We start from the raw sequence: 23,304 nt of genomic DNA on the forward strand, positions 1-23,304 counted from the left end.
GGATGATGGCTGTTTGCAGCTGGTCACACCCCCTTCAGGGTGGGGGTCCCCACTGGGGTGCCTGGCCAGTCTGGGTGAGGGGCTGAGGGCCGTTTTCAGGCTGGCAGGTGACTGAAGCTCCCAACCTGTCCTTTTTTTCTTTTTTTTTTATTCTGGGCCAGCTTTAGCTCTGAGGCTTGGCTCCAGCTCTGAGGCCTCGGCTGCTGAAAGCAGGTATCTGGTTTGTTTGGGTTCTATAATTGTAACACTGTTGCGGTCCTGCTCACTCCAGCTCTGAGATCCCGGCTGGCTGAAAGCAGGGATCTGCGTTTGTTCTATAATTGAAACAATGTTGCGGTCCTGCTGGCTGAAGCCCGGCTGGCTCAAAGCAGGTTTCTGGGGTTTTGTTTAGCTTCTATATTTGTAACAATGTTTCTCAAACTGCAAGCTCAGAGGCCGGCAAGGCAGGTGGGGAACGTTGGCTTCCTCCGTCACTGAAGCAAGCAAGCCTCCTGTTCGCTTCAAGCTGCCTGGCTGCCGGCCGCCATCTTGGTTGGCATTTAATTTGCATATCGCCCTGATTAGCCAATGGGAAGGGTAGCGGAGGTATGGCTAATTACCATGTTTCTCTTTTCTTAGATAGGATGGGGCACTGAAGTATTCTGAATCTCATTTCCAAATGAGGAAACTGAGGCCCAGAAAAGCGTAAATACAAGCCCCTAATGACGGTCCAGGCCTCTTTCCTTGAGCTGGGCCCCATCCTCCCATGGTTGCTCCTGCCTCTGAGTACATTACAGTTTCCAGACTTCCTTCACCTTTTCTCACCCATATCTTTGTGCTGTCCCCCAACTTCAGTTTTTACTCTTGCTAACTGCTGATGCTGCCTCCACTGATGGAGACGATCCCAAGCTGATGGCTGAGGGAGCAAGGCTGGGGAACATGTTGAGCGCTTAGCCATTCCCAGATTAGGGAACAGTAGCCCTCAGTAGTGTGCACATTGGAATTCCAAGAGAAAGTTTTTCAAAATGCCTCGTCCCTGGCCCCTACTCCAGCTGCCTGAACCAGTGTGTTCTAGGGTGGGAGACTCTGGTGTAGCCCTGGTTAGATTTACTGCCTTAAAAGCCTAAGGTGACTCTAAGGACCTAGACCCCAAGCCTCCCTACTTAGGAGCAGGACTGAAATCCTGCTATCCTTACATCTCTGGGTTTTTGCACTGCCCTCTGGTGGCCTTGAGGGAGACCAGCAGCCCATCCAGCCTTGGGATCCCTAGCTCTGTCTCAAAGCTGGTGGATAGGGGTGTGTAGTAAGAGTTCCCCACTAGCCAAGGTGTGCCAGACGTTAGCTGCCTTAGAATCCAGCTAGCATGTCTTCTGGCCCTAAACTGGAATAAGAGCACCTGGACCCTTTGGGGAAGGTTTAGGAAGGGAGGGGCAGGAATGGCTTTGCTGGCAGAAACTGCTAGTAGGAGTAACTACTGCTAGAGGCTGTCCCCTGGGCTCTCCTTTGCTCTTCTGCACCATCCCTTACTTGTAGACTGGAAAGCCTGGCTTGACTCAAATGGCATTTTCAAAACTGATTATGGGGCTGTACACTTAACCTCTCCCTCTGGTAGAAAACTCTCTGCATGTAGATTAAGTACCTGACAAGATTTGGAAGAAAAGGGCAGAATAGAGGCTCTGGCCACTAGAAATTTCATGGTGAATTTATTCACTCAGCTGCACACAGATGAATCAGCCATGACTCCTGAAGTTGCTGAAACGGGGAACACCTAGGGAAATTAGTGAGGCAGAGTCAGTGCTGTGGGAGCTATGGAGAAGGTGGTGAGTACTCCGTTCTCTGTGGGAAATCAGGAGAAATTTCATGGCTGCAATGGAATTGAGCTGAGCTGTGAAGCTGTGTAGTTTTGCTCTGGAGATTGGGAAGAGGGAATGGCAATAGCTTAAGCAAAACCTTGAAGATCAAAAGGCCAGGGCCTGGGAAAGGTCCTGTGAATAGTTGAGTTTAGCTAGAGCAGTGGTCGGCAAACTGCAGCTCGAGACCCACATGCAGCTCTTTGGCCCCTTGAGTGTGACTCTTCCACAAAATACCACGTGCGGGCGCGCACGTACAGTGCGATTGAAACTTCGTGGCCCATGTGCAGAAGTCGGTATTTTGTGGAAGAGCCACACTCAAGGGGCCAAAGAGCCGCATGTGGCTCGCGAGCCGCAATTTGCCGACCACCGAGCTAGAGCATTTGAAGGGAATAATTGAAGTTCAGGATGATTTAAGGCTGGGTGGTAACTTGTCACTTAAGAAGCAGAGTTGAGCATGTGGCAAGTTCTGAGTAAGAAAGTGATGTCGTATTGATACTACATGTGTCACAGTCAATGCCACAGTGAGGCAAATGAAACACCCAGGGCACAAAATGTAAGGAGGCACTCACTCCTCTTAATGCCCTCTCATCTTCACCTCTAGGTGCCTTGCTGGCCCAAGTACACTGTGGAGAGTGGACTGGAGGACAGTGAAAATGGAGTGAGGAGAGACTGTAATCGATGATTAGCACAATTTTAAAACATAAAGAGGCCATCAAGAGTGCTGATGTTGCTAAGGGTGTGAAAATGCTAAGGAAACATCGATCACAGGCAATTGAGTAGGTTAAAAGAGGGAATGATTTGGGGATTTGGAATGGATTAATTCAATTTACATTATTTCTAATGGGGAAAATGATGTTTTTGAACAAATTGCTTTTTGAACAGCCTTCTGGAACGAATTAAGTTCAAGAAGTGAAGTTCCACTGTATAAGATTTAATTGGAGAAATAATAATAGTTGGCATTTATTGAAAATTTACTAGGAGCTAGGTTCAGGGTTCATTCATTTACTCATTCACTCATTCATAAAATTGTTTACTTAGCATCTTCTGTGTGCCTTGCATTGTTCTCAGTACTGCATATTTGGCAATAAACAAAACATTAAAAAATCAGAGCCCTGAGAGAACCAAAATGGCAGCATAGGTAAATGTCGGTACTCGCTGCCTCCTACAACCACATCAAAATTACAACTAAAATACAGAGCAACCATCATTCAAAACCACCTGAAAGCTGGCTGAATGGAAGTCCTCCAGCTAGAAAAGTAAAGAAGAAAGCACATTGAGACTGGTAGGAGGGGCAGAGGTGCAGAACGGGCTGGAACAGTACCCACGTGGGCCGTTTTGTGTTTTTTTTTGTCAGATTAGAGATCGTCCCTGTGGAGAAGCAAGGGGTCCCAGCCCCACACTAGACCCCCAGGGTTCCAGAGCTGGGAATAGAAGTCCCCATAACTACAGCTGTAGAAACAAGTGGGGACTGGGGCTCAGTGACACAGAGGCTGCTGGAAACCCAGATGTTCCTTTTAAAGGGCTGGCGCATGAACTGAACTTACAAGGTCCTGCTTCCTCTGAGCTCCAGTGCCAGGATGAGGCTCTGGGGGACCCAAACACATAGGAGGAGGAACTGGATTGTCTGGCATCAGGGCAGGAACTCAGGAGCAGCTTTTTCCCAGACAGAGGTGCTTGCAGTGGTCATTGTCTCTGTGCTGGGACCTCCCCCATCACAGAGCTGACTGGAAGCTATATCTGAGCTTCCATCAGCATGTCCCACACTGTCCCCTCTGCACTGGTGATTCCTTGAGACCCCACCCTATCCAATTTGCAGCCCTACCCAAGCTGTTTGCAGTGGCTTTTGCATATGAATGGCCTGTCCTGGCTCAGGCTTCAGACTTTGCTAAAATCTCTCAAACATGCTACAGCTGGAGCAGCATGCCCCAAACCTATCAATAAAGGGTCCAAGACCCTACACTAACATAAGCCTGCCTTGCTTCACAGCTGGGTCTCCCCTGGGCACCTCCAAGCCCAAAACAAATAGCTCCTGCAGGGTGGCCCCAGGCAGTGGCTGACTTTGCACCTCGATAGAGGCACTAGAACCAGTGCACCCAGTGGACAACATCAGACCATAGCAGACCTCAACTCTACATGTCCACAAGCAACACACTCAAGGGGCAGATTCAGTGAGCACCAAAGCCCCACTGAAGCAAGTCCTGCTCCATAGGAGTATTTCCTGCACAGCAGCTTTCCCACTGTAGTCACAGCTGGTCCTCACAGCCAACTGGCCTGGAGGTCAATTACTCCCAGTGACACCAACAGAAATCAAGACTCAACTACAACAAGACTGTGCACAGAGCCCACACAGGGGGACACCCAGAGTGCCCAGCTCAGGTGACTGGGGAGGCAGAGCCACTGGGCCCTACCGGACACCTGCTACACAAGCCACTCTACCAACTCCAGGAGACATAGCAGCTGTATGTAATACATAGAAACAAACACAGCCAAAATGAGGAGACAAAGAAACATGTCACAATGAAACAAATGGAAGAAAGCAAAATTTTGGATACGGGTTCAAATCCATGGTTATAAGGTTACTCAGGGATCTTCATGAGACTTTCAAGGATCTTAGTGAGAAAGTCAAAGACATGAAAAAGGACCAGTCAGAAATTAAGTATACATTAACTGAAATAAAGAATAATATACAGCCGAAACCGGTTTGGCTCAGTGGATAGAGCGTCGGCCTGCGGACTGAAGGGTCCCGGGTTTGATTCCGGTCAAGGGCATGTATCTGGGTTGCGGGCACATCCCCAGTGGGGGATGTGCAGGAGGCGGCTGATCGATGTTTATCTCTCATCGGTGTTTCTGACTCTCTGTCTCTCTCCCTTCCTCTCTGTAAAAAATCAATAAAATATATTTAGAAAAAAAAAAGAATAATATACAGGAATTCAACAGTAGAGGAGTCTGAGGATCAAATCAACGATATGGAATATGAGGAAGCATAAAACATCCAATCAGAAGAGCAAAAAGAAAAAAGAATCCAAAAATATGAAGCTAGTGCAAGGAGCCTCTGGGACAACTTCAAGTGTACCAACATTCTTTTTTTTTTTTTAAATATATTTTATTGAGTTCAAAGAGGAAGGGAGAGGGAGAGAGATAGAGAGATAGAAACATCAATGATGAGAGGGAATCATTGATTGGCTGCCTCCTGCACGCCCCGCTACTGGGGATCGAGCCCGCAACCCAAGTATGTACCCTTGACCGGAATCGAACCTGGGACCCTTCAGTCTGCAAGCCGACGCTCTATCCACTGAGCTAAACCGGGTAGGGCTGTACCAACATTCTCATCATAGGGGTGCCAGAAGGAACAGAGAGAGCAAGATATTGAAAACCTATTTGAAGAAGTAATGATAGAGAACTTCCCCTACCTGGTGAAAGAAATGGACTTACAAGTCCAGGAAGCACAGAAAGTCTCAAACAAGAGGAAGTCAAGACACACCAAGACACATCAAATTAAAATGCCAAGGGCAAAAGATAAAGAGAGAATCTTAAAAGCAGCAAGAGAAAAGCAGTTAGTTACTTACAAGGAAGCGCTCATATGACTGTCAGCTGATTTCTCATCAGAAACTTTGCAGGCCAGAAGGGAGTGGCAAGAAATATTCAAAGTGATGAATAATAAGGGCCGAGAACCAAGAATAGTCTACCCAGCAAAGGTCAGATAAAGAGCATCACAAACAAGAAAAATCTAAAGGAGTTCATCACCACCAAACTAGCATTACATGAAATGTTGAAGGGTATTGTTTATGAAGAAGAGATAAAAAATATGAACAATAAAATGGCAACAAATACATATATATCAACAACTGAATCTAAAAATCAAAATAAACAAGCAAGAAATCTTGTGAATGAAATAAATTGGTGACTAAAATAGAACCAGAGGCATGGAAGCATGGAACAGACTGATGAATCTCAGAGGGAAGGGGAGAGGAGAGGCAGGAAGAGATTAACCAAAGATCTTACCCATGGACACAGAGTAGCAGGGTGAAGGCCTGGGGCAGGTTGGGAACCAAAAAAGGGGGTGTGGGGGGGAGGAGGAAATCTGTAATACTCTCAACAATAAAGATTTAAAGAAGAAAAAAATGTAGAAAAAAATCAGAGCCATTGTGAAGTTTACATTCTGAAAGTGAGTCAAAGACTACAGACAGATAAACTGTATGAAACAATCGAGAGTGTCAAGGAAGGTAAAGGTGGGAGTGGAAGAGGACATGTGGCAGTGAAAGTGGTGTTTGATCTTGGACAGAGTGGCATTTGTGTAGACCCAAGGAAGTTAAAGAAGAAGCCTGCTCTCTACTGAGGCCAGTGTAGCTGGAGAAGTGGGAAGAGTTCCTGTTAGAGAGGCTGGGCAGATTGTACAAAGCCTTCTAGGTCTGTGTGAAGACGGAGGTTTTACTGAGTGAGACAAGACTGGGGAAAGCAGTGATCCCCATAGCTGCCCCGTGAGGAAGGTAGGAGAGGATGTGTCAAGGTCTCGTGACCAGGGCTCTAACTCGGTCTGACTGCAGAGCCTCTGTCCTAACAACTTCTGAATCTAAAACCTGATAGATGATGGGATACAGAACTAGCAGCCTTAAGGCTGTTGCCAGGTTCATGCCTCAGGTGCGCATAGTCATGGGTGCCACAGCATCACTGATCCTTTTTGTGGGCAGATGTTGAATCTGTATTCAGGGAGAAGTCTGCTTCTTCAGCCAGACTTCTGCTCAGTCAGGCCCATTCCCTGGGGACTCCCCCCTTCTCTCCCCGCCCCCCCAACCCGCTGTGGTGTGCTGTGGAAGTGGGAGCTGGCTTTGTTTTAAAGCAGAATTCCTTCCTTTCTCCAAGGTGGGTGCAGTGGGATGAGGGTTTAGAACGGGACCAATGTCTGAGTCTGCTTTGTCTTTGCTGCTCCTTCCTGAACATTCAGATTCTGAGAGTCAAGATGAAATCATCCAGAATATCGCCAGGCAACTTGCCCATATAGGGGACAGGATGGACCGCAGCATCCCCCCAAGACTGGTGAATCACCTGGCAATACAGTTTATGAATGGGAACCTGTCAGAGGAAGTAAGTGAGAAACCCTTTGGTGCCTTTTCTGGGTTAATTGAGAAGTGTGAGGGCTTTTTGCATTGTCAGTTTAACCAACAAGGTCTGCCCTCTGTCTGCTATCAGACAGACCAGGGTTCAGTGAGGTAATTCAATTCATGACTGTCCACAAAAGTATTGGAAATAGAAATTATAGCATGGTTAATTGTCTTTTAGAAGAATTAAGTTATTTGACATTTAGGAATGAGTCAAAGAGTTTCAGGATAAAAGCCTCTAAAAAGATGAACAAAATGTATATGACTCTTCCAGAAATAATTTTCTTCAGTTTTAGGGAGCTGAATAAAAATGCCAATAGAGAACTTTAAGTCACTTGCCCAGGTGTGACAAGAAAAGAAACATGTTAGCCTACTACTCTTGGCTTCATGGTTGTAATCCACATACTAATACTTACAGAGCTTCTATCATTTGCCAAGCACTGTGGGGGATACAAAGATAGGTCTAAGACACAAAGAAACTTAGTGGGAGAAATACCCCAAGGTATTTTTTTGACTACCAGCTAAAAATGCAAGTACCTCTCATTACATAGAAATGTATTAATCCTCCAAGATTCAACCAGGCCAGGTCTCCTGCCTCCAAGAAGGCTTATCCCCTCTTTAGTGGTCTCTTCCCATATGATGGTCTCGCCAGCTGTCACAGAATCTGTAAGCATGCAGTGATGTTCTGCCTGGGACCTCTCCCACAATGTTAATTCTCCATGAAAGTAATGAGCCTGCAGGCTCTCTCAAGTCTAATGCTCTATGTGTGTCTGTTCCAGGTGGGAATATCACATGCAGCCCCTCCTCCCTCCCTCTAGCGAGGTCTGCACCAGTAACTGACATGCGATATCTTGGGTAGTTAACTAATTCTTGATTTGAAGTGCTTCAGAGGTAGGGAATAACTTGGCTTCTTTAGTTCCATCAGTGTTGAATGTGCACACAAGATGCTCAGTGACCACGTGTTTGGTTAATGAGTGTCCCACTCCAGGGAGTAATCTCAGTCTTCCCTTTCCATCTCCTCTCAAAACTAAATTGTTTCTCATTCTCTCTTCCAACCACCTTAGCTATTTAGTAAATACTTCCTTGTAAAATGAGAGCATGTTTCTTCATGCTTTCTACTGGAGGACTACTTTTCATTTAAGAGGGAAGAATATTAGTGACGTAGCCTTCTGTTTTCACCTCTATACAGGACAGAAGGGAGTGCCTTGCTGCTGCCCTGGAGCAGGTCATGCACACTTATCCTAAAGACATGGAAAAGGAGAAGACCATGCTGATGTTGACCATGCTGTTGGCCAAAAAGGTGGCCGATCACACACCATCCTTGCTCCATGATGTCTTTCGCACAACAGTGAATGTTATTAATCAGAACCTACTCACCTATGTGAGAAACTTAGTCAGAAATGTAAGAACCAGTGATGTCAGCTCCTTGGCGTTTCATTAAATCCTCTTGGTGTCTGCCTACTCCCTACATCCATTTCCCTTTAAGGTCAGGAAACCCAGCAGAGACCTCTGCTACTTTCCTCCCTTTCTTCTGCTTCTGATGACCAAACCACAAAGAAGGCTGTTATAAACCTTCCTGTTCAGGCAAAAAGGCTTGGTTTTGCTTTCACGAACAAGAACGTTATGTAGTAGGAGGTGGCAATGAAAAAAAAACCTTTGAGCTTTATCAGCTTCATTTTCTAAAAAATATATATTTTTAAATTTATTTCAGAGAGAAAGGGAGAGGGAGGGAAACATCAATGAGGAGAGAGAATCATTGATCCGCTGCCTCCTGAATGCCCCCCACTTGGGATCAAGCATGCAACCTGGGCATGTGCCCTGACCAGGAATCGAACTGTGATCTCCTGGTTCATGGGTCGACGCTCAACCATTGAACCATGCCGGCTGGGCAGCTTCATTTTTTTTAAGATTGCTACTGTAAGTGGGGAAGGGCTTATTTCATACTGTCCAAAGAATTGTAATAGTGTGATATAGGTGGTATAGACACTTAGAGCATGAAAGAAAGTGGCTGAGGGATCCAAGCTGAGCATCCCCAGATCTGCTGTCAACTTCACTTTGTCACAAAAATAAGTATAATTAAATTCTTTAAAAACATGCTTACAAAACAAATGAAAACATGCTTACTAAGAAAGGTGAAGGGGAGAGAGACCAAACAGAGAGATCAAAAAGCAGGGAGGAGAGGTTATCTAAAACCTGTCCCAGAAAACATCTGTCCATAACCAGGATATTAAGTCACAGTTCTTCAGGAGGTTGCCCAAGAAGGCTAGACAGTCCTTAATGTCTGCTGCTTCCGTTTCATAGAGCCAACTGGATGTTCAATGGATATATCTTTTCTCTAAATTTGAAAATATTAGTGAATATTTGGGATTTTATGTGTCAGAAGCATTACTCAGGCATCCAAACCCTCTTCAAATTAGTGATAAACCTTGAAAGTTTTCTCTATCTGCTTTGGACTTTAGTTATACCGGCATTTTGAAACAGGAGAATGAGTATAAATCTCAAATCAGGTATTAAACCATGCTGAATTGTTGGAAGCAGGTAAACCTGAGAAAGTTCCTGGACAGTGTTCACCAACAACCACCCAAGGGGAGTAAATGGGCAAGACATCAACAGCAGTCTGTATTAACAGCTTACCAAATACTGAACAGCTCAAACAGAATCTTGATTCCTTGGACCCAAGGTGTCTCTTGGAACCATAAGTGACCCAATAGATGGGAATATCCACATCTCAGCACCTTGAAAGTCTGTTTTTGCAGTTGCTCTCATGGAGCAGAACATAGGATGCAAGGATATAAGGATGACAGGGCTCCAGAGAACATGTTTCTGCACAACCCCCAGTTTCACTTGTATTTCTTATGGCATTAGAGTTCTTAAGGGCTGAATTCTGGTTTGTAAATTAGAACAGCTAATTTAGACTTTAGAACAGGGGTCCTCAAACTTTTTAAACAGGGGGCCAGTTCACTGTCCCTCAGACCGTTGGAGTGCCGGACTATAGTTTAAAAAAAAAAACTATGAACAAATTCCTATGCACACTGCACATATCTTATTTTGAAGTAAAAAAACAAAACGGGAACAAATACAATATTTGTATTTGCATGTGGCCCGCGGGCCGTAGTTTGAGGACCCCTGCTTTAGAAAATGATCATCAATAAAGAGTAACATCTATTAAATTATAGGTGTGGAGCACTAAAAAACTCACATGGGAGTTAAAGAACCCAAATCTATGGAGATGATAGTAGTAGAAACTGTATTTTAGACATGCTAAATAAATACATACTAAAGGTTTGATGTTGGTTGGGTGAGGGGTTATAGATTCTAATTACTCCTTGAAGCAAATAAGAAACTCAAAAGTTTGGCAGAGACTGCTAGATGCCCCCAATATCTGTACTCCCTATCTTCTGTAGTTATAGGATTTATAACTGGGTCCTGTTGGTCTACATATCCCAGGTTCCCTTGTAAGCCAGGTGTGACCTGTGACTTTTGATTAAAGGGATGCAGGCAGAAGTGATATATACATTTCTGTACTGTGTCCCTGAAGAGAAGGGGTCTGCCCTCTACTTCCCCCTTCCCCTGTCCACGGGTTGAAGTGTGCATGAGGATTGGGTACAGGTGAGGGCTTTATCTTAGTGACAAGGACCAGTAAGATAGGCTCCTGGCTCCCAAGACTGCAGTGCTGACTGCTGACATATAATTAGAGAAATAAACAAATCTTGTTTAAGTCATATTTAGATTACCTAACATAGAAGTTGAATGTACATTCAATAAATGCAATGTACATTTGGTAAAAATGAAGGATGTAGAACTTCTAATCATTTACAGAGATTGGTAAATTATGGCCATATGCCAAATCTGGCCTGCTGCTTGTTTTTGTAAACAAAGTTTTATTGTAACACTAGAGGCCCGTTGCAGGAAGATTCCTGCAAGAATAGGGCTTCCTGAGGCCGGAGGGAAGCAGAGAAGGGAGCGAAGCCTGCCGCCTCGCCCCTCCAGTCTCCGCCGCCTCGCTCCCTCCCGTCTCCTTCCCTTCTCCGCTGCCTCAGCTCCCTCCCTTCTCTGTTGCCTCAGCTTCCTCCCATGTTCGCCGCTTCGCTCCCTCCCATGTCTGCCGCTTCGCCCCATCCCGTCTCCGCCGCCTCGCCCCATCCCGTCTCTGCTGCCTTGCTTCCTCCCTTGTCCGCTGCTTCGCTCCCTCCCGAGTCTGCTGCCTCAGCTCCGTTCCCTTCTCCGCCACTTCGCTCCCTTCTGCAGCGCTTGGCTTCCTTCTACGCTGTCTTCAGTCTTTGCTCCGTGCCTGTGTATGCAAATTAACCGCCATCTTTGTTGGGTTAATTTGCCTATCACTCTGATGGGCTGGTGGGCATAGCGGAGGGACTGTCAATTTGCATGTTTCTCTTTTATTAGTGTAGATAGCCATGCTCATTCTTTTGTGTATTTTCTCTGGCTGCTTCCACACTGTAACATCATAATGGAGCCATTGTGACCATATGGCCAAGACTGAGTGGCCTACAGAGCCTAAAATATTATCTGGGCCATAACAGAAAAAGTGTCCCTGCTGTTAGAAGGAAAGAAAATGAAAGCCTGGTCATTCATTACAAGTTAGAAAAGAGGGAGAAACAGTAAATAGGAAGTCATAAAGAAGAACTATATATATATATATATATACATGAAAGCCTAACCAGTCGCTATGACGTGCACTGACCACCAGGGGGCAGACACTCAATGCAGGAGCGGAAACCACAGGCTTGGAAAAATGGAACAGACTGATGAATCTCAGAGGGGAGGGGGAAGGAGGGAAGGTGGGAAGAGATTAACCAAAGATCTTATATGTATACTAGAGGCCCAGTGCACAAAAGCCTCCAGTTTAAAATAAAAAGTTAGAAATATGACTAAATATATTGGTGGGGGAAAAATTATACTGGCTAATTCTGGTTTTTCCTTTCTTGCTCTAGGAGATGGACTGAATGGATGACTGCAAAGCGTGTCTGGTTACAGTGGTTCTCAACCTTCCTAATGCCGCGACTCTTGAATACAGTTCCTCATGTTGTGGTGACCCCCAACCATAAAATTATTTTCGTTGCTACTTCATAACTGTAATTTTGCTACTGTTATGAATCGTAATTTAATTATATATGTGTTTTCTGATGGTCTTAGGCGACCCCTGTGAAAGGGTCGTTCGACTGCCAAAGGGGTCGCGACCCACAGGTTGAGAACCGCTGGGTTAAAACTTGATACAGGACAGCAGTTAGCTGCCTCTGGTGGAGATGGAGTCGTGACCACTTAGAGTTCTTAGAAAAGACAGGCACAAGATAACAGTTATTTATTTCTCACTATTTTTAACGGTGATGTTTTAGGCCCATGACCCATTTAGAAATTTCTACAGTAACGTACTTGAATAAAAATGTCAAGTTGGACATATTTGAACAAGCTTGATCTCATCTTTTAAGTCTACACATTGTAGACTTATTTCACTTGAACATTAAAGTTAAAAACAGACTATAAGGCAGAACAAAAAAAACACAATGTTTTTTGTTAAAAAACCATATACTGTTTATTAAAGTGCAACCTCAGAGCATAGTCTTATAGCAGTGTTGTGTGAGGGGAACAAGGACCAGAGGAGGAATGCACATATCCCTTACAAAGAAAAATTCCTCGCAGAACAGGGACATCTTAATACTACTAAAGAATAGTCTTCTGGTTTAAAAACCAGACAGCACAGGAGATTCTGGATTCAGGGCATGTTGGACTTTTTTCAACTTGATACCCTTTTATTAAGAGTCAAGAAAAACCATAAGCAAGTAAAAGGTGTGGAGGTGATTTAAGGGCCAGTGTCACCAAGTTTCCAAAACCGGGTAACTAAAGGCACGTTTTCTTTTTCCAAGAAGTCAAGGTGGAGTACCAGAAACTACAGCATACATTCTGTGAGGACTGTCTGCTAATAATCTTGTATTTTCATTTTCCAGCCATAGCCCCCAGTTCAAGCCTAAGAGGTTGTGTCAGGAGAGAACAGGTTTTTCTAGGCATAAAAAACAGCCTGGTCAGCATGGCTCAGTGGTTGAGCATCAACCCATGAACCAGGAGGTCATAATTCGATTCCTGGTCAGGGCACATGCCCATGTTGAAAGCTCGATCCCAAGTGTAGGGTGTGCAAGAAGGCAGCCAATCGACGATTCTCTCTCATCATTGATGTTTCTATCTCTCTCTCTCCCTCTCACTTTCTCTCTGAAATCAATAAAAATATATTTTTTTAAAAATGAAAAACCAGACTTAAAAATTCAACATTTGAGTAGTTGCCTTTTCTAGGGATACAGTTAGAATACAAGTAATAACAAAACCAAATTTCTTAGGTCATGCCCAAATAAACCAGGGAGCGCATACATTTAGAAATGGTGCTGAGGTGTCTGGTTCCAAGCAATGATTGTTTCCTAAGGTTCCATTTGCACGTATGATGGTGGATGTTGGGTCCATGTCACACACATTACTTTTACTCTATACTAATACTCTTGTTACTGTGAACATGACACTCTGGAGAAGCATTTGAATAAGAATAATTAAGTACTTATATATATTTCCTTGTTACCATTTTTCTGTTCCTTGAGTATTTAAATCAGAAAAGAAAAAAAATGACTGTATCACTTAGCATTAAATACTTAACACACTAGAGTTGGGGCTCAATCTGATATCTGCAATATGTTGCAAATATTGAAAGCAAATATATGTTGTCATGCAGGATGAATGCCATCATTTGGAAAACATTTTCCAGTAATGCTATCATTATGTATGTTTTGGAATGGACTTTTTCCCCCAAAGGATACATATCCCAGTAGAACCATGTTGAATCACACGTATACATACATACACTCTCATCCATACAATCAGATTCTCACTGGGGGGAGATATTTTCTTCCAGAAAGAGCAATTTAAATACAAGTAGTTGACTAAACAAATGTAAAAGAGCTCCAAAATAGCAAATAATCCCATACTAATACTTTTAATCTTTCACAGCTTCTTTCTGTTTTGCTTAAATTAATACATTCACTATTTGGTGTAAATTTTTCCAGACCAAGTCAGATATACCTTCTTACTTATAAAGCAAGATTATCACCTTGTCTCCCCCTGAAAAGATTCTACTGTATCATGTGTTCCATCTTGTACACATCCCAGTCATGACTCAGGGGCACACTGGAAGTTGGTGGATTGTACACTGGTAACATAATTCTTGTGGATAGAACTGAGAAGTGACTTTGTTTCAAGGAATGTATTTCATCCTGTTTTATATATATAATTGAATCTAAGTGAAGGATATTCCTTGGTCAAAGATAAAAGGGCCTTCTTCTCCAAAAGATACTTGGCATATCTGAAAGTCAGGTGGAATGTTTGGTGTATTCAGGTTAAATCATCCCTGATGACCTCACCTCTCAGGATCCAACATTAACTGCTGAGATGTGCAGGGCTGCCTTAAGGGCAGTGCATACCCTTATTTTTAAAAAATGTATTTATTGATTTAAGAGAGATAGAGCGAGCTAGAAACATCAATGATGAGAGAGAATCATTGATTGCCTCCTGCACGCCCCACACTGGGGATCGAGCCCACAACCCAGCATGCACTGACTGGGAATCAAACCACAATCTCCTGGTTCGTAGGTCAACGCTCAACCACTGAGCCACACTCGATTATTTTCCAACAATTTCATTAACTGTGTTTACCGGTAACTTAAATATGGAGTGTCCTTTGTTATGATCATGTTTTCAGAACCTGAGTCAAACCAATTATCTACTTAGGAAGGCTACAAGACATTATCTGAAATGATTCCTCCTAAGTAAAGGACATTAATTTAGGTTATATGAATAGAAAGTTGAGTCCATCAATTATCTTCAGATCTCATTTTATTACAACCTCCAATGTGTTCTACCCAATGCAGCACTTACAACAGCAAATATCAGATTTAGATTTTGTCCTGTCCCCTGATTGGCCAAATGCAGATAACAGGTGGGAAAAGGAGCCAGAATGAACCCATAAAAATAAATTGAGCAAATCAGCTGTAGCAAGAGCTAATGAACTTTATATAGAAAAAGGACTCTGCTGATTATGTGAAATGCTTACATTAATTACCAAACATTACTATTTAAATCCAATAGCTGTGAGATGAGAGCATTAGAACCAATAACTCCAGTCAAAGAATGAAGTATGTAGAAAGAGGCACTTTTAATCTAAAGGAAGAAAGAAATGGAAGACTGATAAGAAAAAAATAAATTCCTTTTTGTAAGGGTCCATCTATATTATAATACTAGAATCATCAGGAATAACCAAGTTATTCCAGACTCTTTAACAGAAAAGATTGTACTTGAGCTTCCTTTTTTCCTGGGAAAGGAGGCAACAAGCTAATCTTAAAATATCAAAACGTTGTTCTACTAGTAAATAGTACATTAGTAAGCCAGTTTCTTCTAATGGGTGCAAAGAACACACCCATGTGGGCAATACCACTATAAAATGTCCCCTCAGGATAGGTGAGAATAGGGCAAGAATCACCTTGAGCCAGCAGCTAACTGATTAAAGGCCTTGCAAATATACCTGAGAACAATTCCAGCCTGAGCATAAAGCTGCTTGGCTAGGGCTCTTGTAGTGTAAACATAGTTCACAGGTGGAGGACCCTGGTGACAAGCTAGGTAGAGGTTAGTTTTGTGTAAAGAAAAAAGACAGGATATATTAATATTATAGTAACGACAGTTTCTAACTCTCCATGGAGGGCTATAGTTGAAGTAACTAAATAGTGACTGAATTTAAATCGGTATTCTATAGGCAAGGCTACAATTAACTTTACATTCCCCAGTGTACTGTGGAATGAATGGAAGGTTTGCACTGGGAGTCACCTACTGCCAGCTTCTGAGCAAGATAGGCCTCTGGCTGTGTCTGCTTAACCCTCTTGAATGAGTGTTGAAAAGTCTAGCAATACCTAGAGTTTGCCTCCACTTCCCTCCATCACCCATAGCACAGGCAGGGGAAACAGAACAAAAAGGAACAAACTAGGAAAAAGGGAAGAGAAAGAGTCGTGGTGCTACCTTCAAATCATTCAGTGATGATTCCTGTGTCAGATTGCCTTACCCTTGTTTACAAGAAATGTTTATCTAACACATTAAATAAGAAAGCTAATGATAACTGCTAATTCTTTATAAGGCATCTCATTCAACATTTAGAGGCAAAACATTCGGTATAATTCGAAATTGGGAATAATCCTGGACATCTCGTTTGTCTGGGACAATGTGCTCGATATTTACTAATTAGGGCACACAATATGGTGAGCATAGGCTGCTCTTGTGCAGCAGACAATTGGCACAGCCGTGTGCAGAGAAGAGAGCCTGCCAATGCTGTTTTGCAGGGTCACAAAAAAATGGTAAAAACTGGAAAAAGCACTAGACTTGGAGTCAGAAAAATTCCAATCATTGCCTCTCATATGCTAGAACACTAGTAAAGTTAGTAAATGCTCAACTAATATTTGCTGAAATTATAATTACCAACACTTCTTTTTAGAAAAAGGATATTCTAATATGGAAAAAGATGCACCCTGAGTTCAAACCCATGTCACGGTTGAACCCTCTCAGTTATAATAGGAGATTATCACTAATGGCACATCTTGGTCCTCCACGGAAGAGGCAACTTTCGGGCATCAAGTGTGTTGCTGAGATTTTAAATGAAATAATGCTTGTGAGGGTATTGGTTCAGAGGCTAGAAGCTGTTTCTATAAAGTGAGCAGACAGTGATATTTCATCAGGAGGACCAGCCCTCCTGATATAAATATCATCACCTCAAATTTTTTGAAAGATAAATTTGTGTAAAAAGACATTAAAAATTAAGAGAAAAGGGAAAATTTTTCTTAACTGTAATATATTTTTATTTCTATAAAACATCTCTTAAAATAATTTAAAAATTCTATGGGTATGACACTTGTCCACATGCCATACTTTTAGAAAAAAAGCAAGAGAGCAGGCATCACTTTTATATTACTAGAGAGAATCAGCAGAGGCTGAGGAAATTAATGGTAGCTGTGGTTCCAAAAACCATGTCTCTGTGTTCGCTGTTTATTCCTCCAGTACAAACCTGGGCAGTAGTAGCTGCATTTAATACAAGAGATGGACACAGGTGAGAGGAGGTATCAAGGATGACTTTGGGTGGTGAATGTGTGAACCAGATGGTCAACGGTTGTTTTTCTTCACCTAGAAAGCTTTCTTTCTAGAGGGCAAGGATGATCATGAGAGTCCCCCTAAGGCACACTGTAGAAATGGATTTCTTTGGGCTCAGAATGATAATTTTATTACGGAGAAGATAAATAAGCATCCTTTAATTCTAGTATTTTTCTCAAGAAACATTCACTAGCTTTTTGCCAAGTGATCAGAAATCATTATATTTAATAGAACAGTTAAGAAGAGTACTAGACGACTTACTAACAAAAACTTTTCCTCAATAGTTCAAAGAATGAGAAATGATAAACAGGGTGATATTCTTAATTCTGCATTTGAGTTGAATTTATTGTGAATTGTCCCTTTTTCTTAGATTTAGATGCTCTGTAAGTCAGGACAGAAAGGAATAGCCTCCTACTACCAGCCCCCATAAAAAAAGGGTGGGTAACAAATGATTTCCTTTTAAATGTAATAGCAAAAACAGGAGCTGCTGTAAGAAGCAGTCCTTATTAGTGTGTTCCCTTCCACTGCCAGAGGCAGAGGATAAGGAGATGAAGAAAAAACATGGACACTGACCATCCTATTAACAACTCAGGAATTTTCAACAATTCAATCTAGAGAAAGCCAATGGAAAAGAATAGCTATTTACCATTACACAGCAAAATGCAATTGGCCAAATAACTTTGGGTTAATGTTCAAGAAACGGGAAAATAAAGCAGCAATGGTAGCATCGTATCACATGTCTTACTCTTTTCTTTAATGGAGAACACAGACCCAAATATCCTAAGCCACATATCTCTCTAGCAGCTCAGAAATGAACCTGGTTTATATTAGTGCTTAAATGTGTTTAGCCAATGGGTTTGAGGATACAGAGCTTAAAAGTGTGAACACTGGAAGGAAAATATTTTATTATGAAATAGAGGCCCGGTGCACAAATTCGTGCACTGGTGGGGTCCAGCCGGCCCACCCCCATGGGGGCCATGGGAGGCGGTCCAGCTGGGGTGGGGGCCAATTGGGGGTGGGGCTGGCCGGGGCGAGGGGCCGCGGGCATTCTGGTCGTTCAGTCGTTTGGTCAGTTTCCATAATGTTCTTTTATTATATAGGAAGGAGGGTGGGGAATCAAGATAACACACCAGTTTGCTCTTACCCTATGCAAACACAAATGTAGCAATTAGAACATAGAGTAATCCACTGCAACAGTCAGAGCCCAAGAAGGAAATAATTCTGTACTACACTAATCCCATTTTTCCCCCTCACCCCTAGCTATTTTAATCAAGGTGCATCAAAACCCTCAAAAACATCACTCCCTAAATGGGACACTAAAACTCAGAACATAAAGATACACCCCATGATAAAGCTGAAGTGGCACACAAACACACTTCAGAACTTTTCTTGACCAAATTTTAAATAGTGTTGCTTTAGGGAGAAGATTTAATTTTTTAAAATATATTTCAAAAAGAAAGCACATTTAAAACTTCACATTTTGGTGATCATGATAAGGTAAAGTAATTTTACTACAAATTTTAGGATCTAAAAAATAATTTGTTACATTTACTAAGATAAATCTGAAATGACCTGTATCAAGCAAGTATGTCCTGCATAGTGACACCGTGATCCTCAGGCATAAAATGACACTTCCCATCCTTCTAGAGGTGGGATCAGCCAGATGAAAGAAAATTATGCTGATTCTCAACTAGTACATACTAATAGGATCATTTTGGTTTATCACACTGGCATTTGGACTGTGAAGATTTCAGTGAAGAAGCCTGAAAGCCAAACTAGAACTGGAGGGTAACCAAGAAAGTCAAGCTTCTCTTTTCATACTTTTTATTTCAATGATATTTAGGAGACTTTCTGTATTTCATAAGAGTTATAATTCAATTGGTCTGTAAGCTGAGTATAAAAACGCAGTAAAGGACTGCAAAGGAGCTAGATGGTCGACCAGTAACACTGAGGCCAGATAGTATAGGGAAAAACGCACAAGCCCAGGTTATAGACAGTGACCATCCTGCAAGGGAGATGCTGCTGGCAAGTAGCCATAAATTCAGTAGGGTGGCTATACACAAAAGAGCCGAAAGAGCTCCAGAGGTCATTTAAGCCATTTTCCTGCTTCTAAATGAGACAGATCTCTCTCTTGTCAGTTGTCATAGCACTTATAGGTAGGGAGCCCACCCACTCCTTTTTAAAGACTACAAAAGGCAGTATCTTTACAAGGTGAAGCTATAAGAAGCATCAGAGACTTGATAGGTACAGAGCAAGCATGCTCCATGGATCTTAGGAGAAACCTGGGGGTGAAGAAGAGGAGTGTGGTACCTGAGAAGCAGCTGTGACAAAAGAGGAGAATACCCTCACACTATAGGACTAAAAAGGTGGGGAAGAAAAGAAAAGCCAAAAAGGAATGACTGCAAACACAGTATGTTCACCAGAAAAGATGAAATTTCAAGGGCAGGACTGAGTCAGTAGCTGAGGAGCACACAGCTAAGCCCTCTTGCCTGGGAACTTGTATCACAGATGCTCCTAAATTAACCATCTCCCTCTAAAGCTGTGGCCCGTAAAGGGGAATAATTTTACTTCCAGGGACATTTTACTCCCAGGCAATGTCAGGAGATATTTTTGGTTGTAACAACTGGGGGAGGGGTGCTACCGGTATTTAGTGGGTACAGGCCAGGGATGTTGCTAAACACAATGCGCAGGACAACTTCCTACAACAAAGAATTTTCAAGATATAATTAATGCAGAGATTGAGAAACCTGTACCAGAGGGAGTACTTCACTCTTAAGCTTCTCTTAAGATTCTTCAGAATCTACCATGAGCCAAGGGTTTTGGAACTTACAGTCAGACAAACATGAACACCCTCTACCTCAAGCCAGAAATCTTCAATTATCCAAGAGTGTTCCACAAATGTCCAATCAGCTGCTGGCAGTTCAAATTCAGTCAATACAACTAAAACCTAATATTCTTTTTGTCTTATTTCTCTTCTAAAAAATGCTATTTCTTTCTCAGAGCCAATGCTACTCCAATTGCCACTGCCAGGATAGCAAAAGCGGCAGCCCCTCCAAACAATAGTATAGACTTGCCCTCAGACAATGCCATAGACTTCTCTTCTCCAGCAGGGTAGGACCCTTCCATAAGACTCTTTTTCCTTATAGTCATCTCTTCACTCAACAGTGTTTTTGTGGGTTCCAGTATAGGGATCATCTCCTCTCGTTCAATAGGTTCAATTATAGCTGCTTTCATCTCTTCTTCATCAAGCTCTACAAACAATGATGTAGCTGGGCTGACTTTCTCAACTGCAGTCATTTCTGTGTCAGATTCTCTCATGCCCAGCAAGGAAGTGGCAGTGATATGTGGAAGCAAGGGAGCTGGGGCTTCAGGGAATGCCTCTTGCACCTCCCTGGTTGACAAGACTACAGATGCCACAGCAGCCTCTTCCGCACCCTCAGGTATTTCTTCTTTCTCAACATGCACAATGTCAGAATTAGAGGAATTGTTCTCACTCTTCTCTCCAGCCCCATTGCTATCTAAGCTTTTTACTTCGGGATCCATTGTGATCTGCTGCCAGGACTCAGGACCCAGGGACACTGGTAGGCTTTCTGTATGCCAACTCTGGCTGGCTGACAGGGAAATAGGTAAGCTCTCTGACTGCCAAGAAGTAGTCACAATTGGAGACTCTGGAGGACTGACTTGTCCAGAGTTGTCACTGGGCAGGATATAAATGTCATTGCTATCTTCTGCAACAACTTCAGGGTATTCCTCCTCCTCGGACTCAAGATTAAAGACAGTGCCCTAGAAAAGGAGAAGGAGAGTCAATACAAAGAATAGTAAATATATTTTAAATAAATGTAAATCTGGAACAAAAGTTATTTCCTAAACTGAGGTTGCAGGAATAAATACATTATTTAAACCTATACACTCTCTGGATTAAGTGCATTTACTTGTAGATCAATGCAGAGGAAGAATTTTTAACAAGATAGTCCTCTGAATAGTTTCCTTAAGGCTAAAAAATTTTAAAAAGTTAATTTATACTCAATTCAATTATTAATGCAAAATAGCAGAGAAAACAAAGGCAAGAACCTTGCTCTTAAGGAACTTATGACTTAATAAGGTACAAAAATAATGCTATACTACAGTCAAAGTCTAATTAAGAGTTCAGATGGGGAAATGATTTTTTTGGTAGAGGCTGGAGAGGGCAGGGAGATGACTGAAAGCTTCATGAAGGAAGCAGCATCTATATGGACATCTCAAGATTGGGTGGAAGCCACAAAGAAGATACAATACCAGCAAAAGCATATAAATATGAAAAGTATTCATGAAGAAGAATAGAAAGTTCAGTTAAGATGCACCGGGAGGAATTTGACAGAGAGCTAAGAAATATGAAGTTTATTCAATAGGAAATGGTTAGTGAACTAAGTCTTTGAGCTACAAAACAATAAAGCTCCACTTTACAATTACTTTGACAGCAGTAGCAGAATGGAGGGACACCAGAAATGTGGGACTCTTGCTTTCCTCTTTTAACAAGTCTACACAAAAGCAAATAGTATCACTTTTCTTTTCCACATTTAACAGTTTAGTTTAACAGGACTCTATTGCAGTGTTAGGCACTAGAGTTATAAGAAGAATGAGACCCAATTTTTGTTCTTAAAAAATTCACTGTCTAGATGCAAAACTGGCATATGAATAACGAATTTCAATATGATATACATTTTAAGATAGGTGTATGCACAGAGTGCCAGGGGAACCCAGAGGTTAAGAAATAATGAAAAACACAGGAAGAGAACCAATTGAGTGTAATGTCAAGAGATCAACAGGAAATTTTATAAAAAGTTTGGGTGGCACTCATAAATGCTACAGAGAATTTAAATAGGATATGTAATTCCTATTTCATTCTGTGATTATGGCTGATGTAGACTAATTTTATTCTTCAATCAAGACCGAAAACTTTCAGTGTTTACTAAGGGTCTAATATAAATCAGTAGTCCCTCTAACCACCTCACAAAAAAAGAGAAAAACAGATATACAACTAAGCAAATCTCATGATCATAATGTCAACATTATAACTGCCCCACATTCTACCTCAATCCCTGCTTCAATGTCCTTAAGAAGTCCTGAAAACCTGGGCGCCACAACCGCGGGAGCCACTGCTGGGCCTGCCACTTCAAACTAGGACCCTGTGACCACACAACCTGCCACCAAGCCCGCCACAGCAGCCACAGGCCCCACGTGACTCAAGGTCTAGATCAGCGGTTCTCAACCTATGGGTCAACCCCTTTGGGGGTCAAATGACCCTTTCACAGAGGTCGCCTAAGACCATTGGAAAACACATATATAATTACATATTGTTTTTGTGATTAATCACTATGCTTTAATTATGTTCAATTTGTAACAATGAAGTTGGGGGTCACCACAACATGAGGAACTGTATTAAAGGGTTGCGACATTAGGAAGGTTGAGAACCACTGGTCTAGATCCTTTGGTAAGAGCAAAAATGGGGAGACAAAGTAAAAAACCACAAAGTTAAGAAAAGAAGTCACCAGGAAAGGTACTAAAGGAAACAGAGGCATGAACATGTCAGAAAAAGAATTCAGAGTAAGGGTCATACAGTTTCTTTTTTTTATATATATATTTTATTGATTTTTTTTTTTTACAGAGAGGAAGGGAGAGGGATGGAGAGTTAGAAACATTGATGAGAGAGAAACATCGATCAGCCGTCTCCTGCACACCTCCTACTGGGGATGTGCCCGCAACCAAGGTACATGCCTTTGACCGGAATCGAACCTGGGACCCTTCAGTCTGCAGGCCGACTATCTATCCACTGAGCCAAACCGGTCAGGGCATGGGGTCGTACAGTTTCTAAATCGTTTGGATAAGAAAATCAACAACTTATGTAAGAATCATCAAGAGGAAATAAAGAGTGATATAGCTACAATAAAAAACACTATGGAGCCCTAGCCGGTTTGGCTCAGTGAATAGAGTGTCGGCCTGCGGACTCAAGGGTCCCAGGTTCAATCCCGGTCAAGGGCCTATACCCTGCTTGTGGGCACATACCCGACAGGGAGTGTGTAGGAGGCAGCTGATCAATGTTTCTCTCTCATCGATGTTTCTAACTCTCTATCCCTCTCCCTTCCCCCCTTAAAAAATCAATACAATATATTAAAAAAAAACACTATGGAATGTTTCAACAGTGGACTAGAAGAAGTGGAAGA

General features: G+C 42.4%; 2 protein-coding genes across 15 annotated transcripts in view; one reads left to right on the plus strand and one right to left on the minus strand.

Moving 5' to 3' along the window:
- Nucleotides 1–11,990, plus strand: part of BID (BH3 interacting domain death agonist) — a 49,955-nt gene extending 37,965 nt beyond the window's left edge. For 6 of the 8 annotated variants that reach the window (XM_005882194.2, XM_005882188.2, XM_014529921.1 and 3 more), the window contains exons 4-6: nt 6,775–6,914; nt 8,118–8,330; nt 11,878–11,990. In XM_005882194.2, coding sequence (XP_005882256.1) covers nt 6,775–6,914; nt 8,118–8,330; nt 11,878–11,889 — 365 coding nt within the window. In that variant the 3' untranslated portion in view covers nt 11,890–11,990. Of the gene's footprint in view, nt 1–2,433; nt 2,609–6,774; nt 6,915–8,117; nt 8,331–11,877 lie in introns of those variants that run through there. The other 2 variants (XM_014529920.1, XM_014529919.1) reach the window with 2 other exon arrangements.
- The window catches only part of BCL2L13 (BCL2-like 13 (apoptosis facilitator)), a 212,771-nt gene that overhangs the window by 5,015 nt on the left and 184,452 nt on the right, over nt 1–23,304 (minus strand). For 6 of the 7 annotated variants that reach the window (XM_005882187.2, XM_005882178.2, XM_014529912.1 and 3 more), the window contains one exon: nt 18,174–20,887. The exons of the other annotated variant lie outside the window; for it this stretch is intronic. In XM_005882187.2, the coding sequence (XP_005882249.1) occupies nt 20,090–20,887 (798 nt within the window). In that variant the 3' untranslated portion in view covers nt 18,174–20,089. Of the gene's footprint in view, nt 1–18,173; nt 20,888–23,304 lie in introns of those variants that run through there. 7 annotated transcript variants of the gene reach the window in all.

Source organism: Myotis brandtii, unplaced genomic scaffold (genome assembly GCF_000412655.1).
Source record: "Myotis brandtii unplaced genomic scaffold, ASM41265v1 scaffold7, whole genome shotgun sequence".
Lineage (NCBI taxonomy): Eukaryota > Metazoa > Chordata > Mammalia > Chiroptera > Vespertilionidae > Myotis > Myotis brandtii.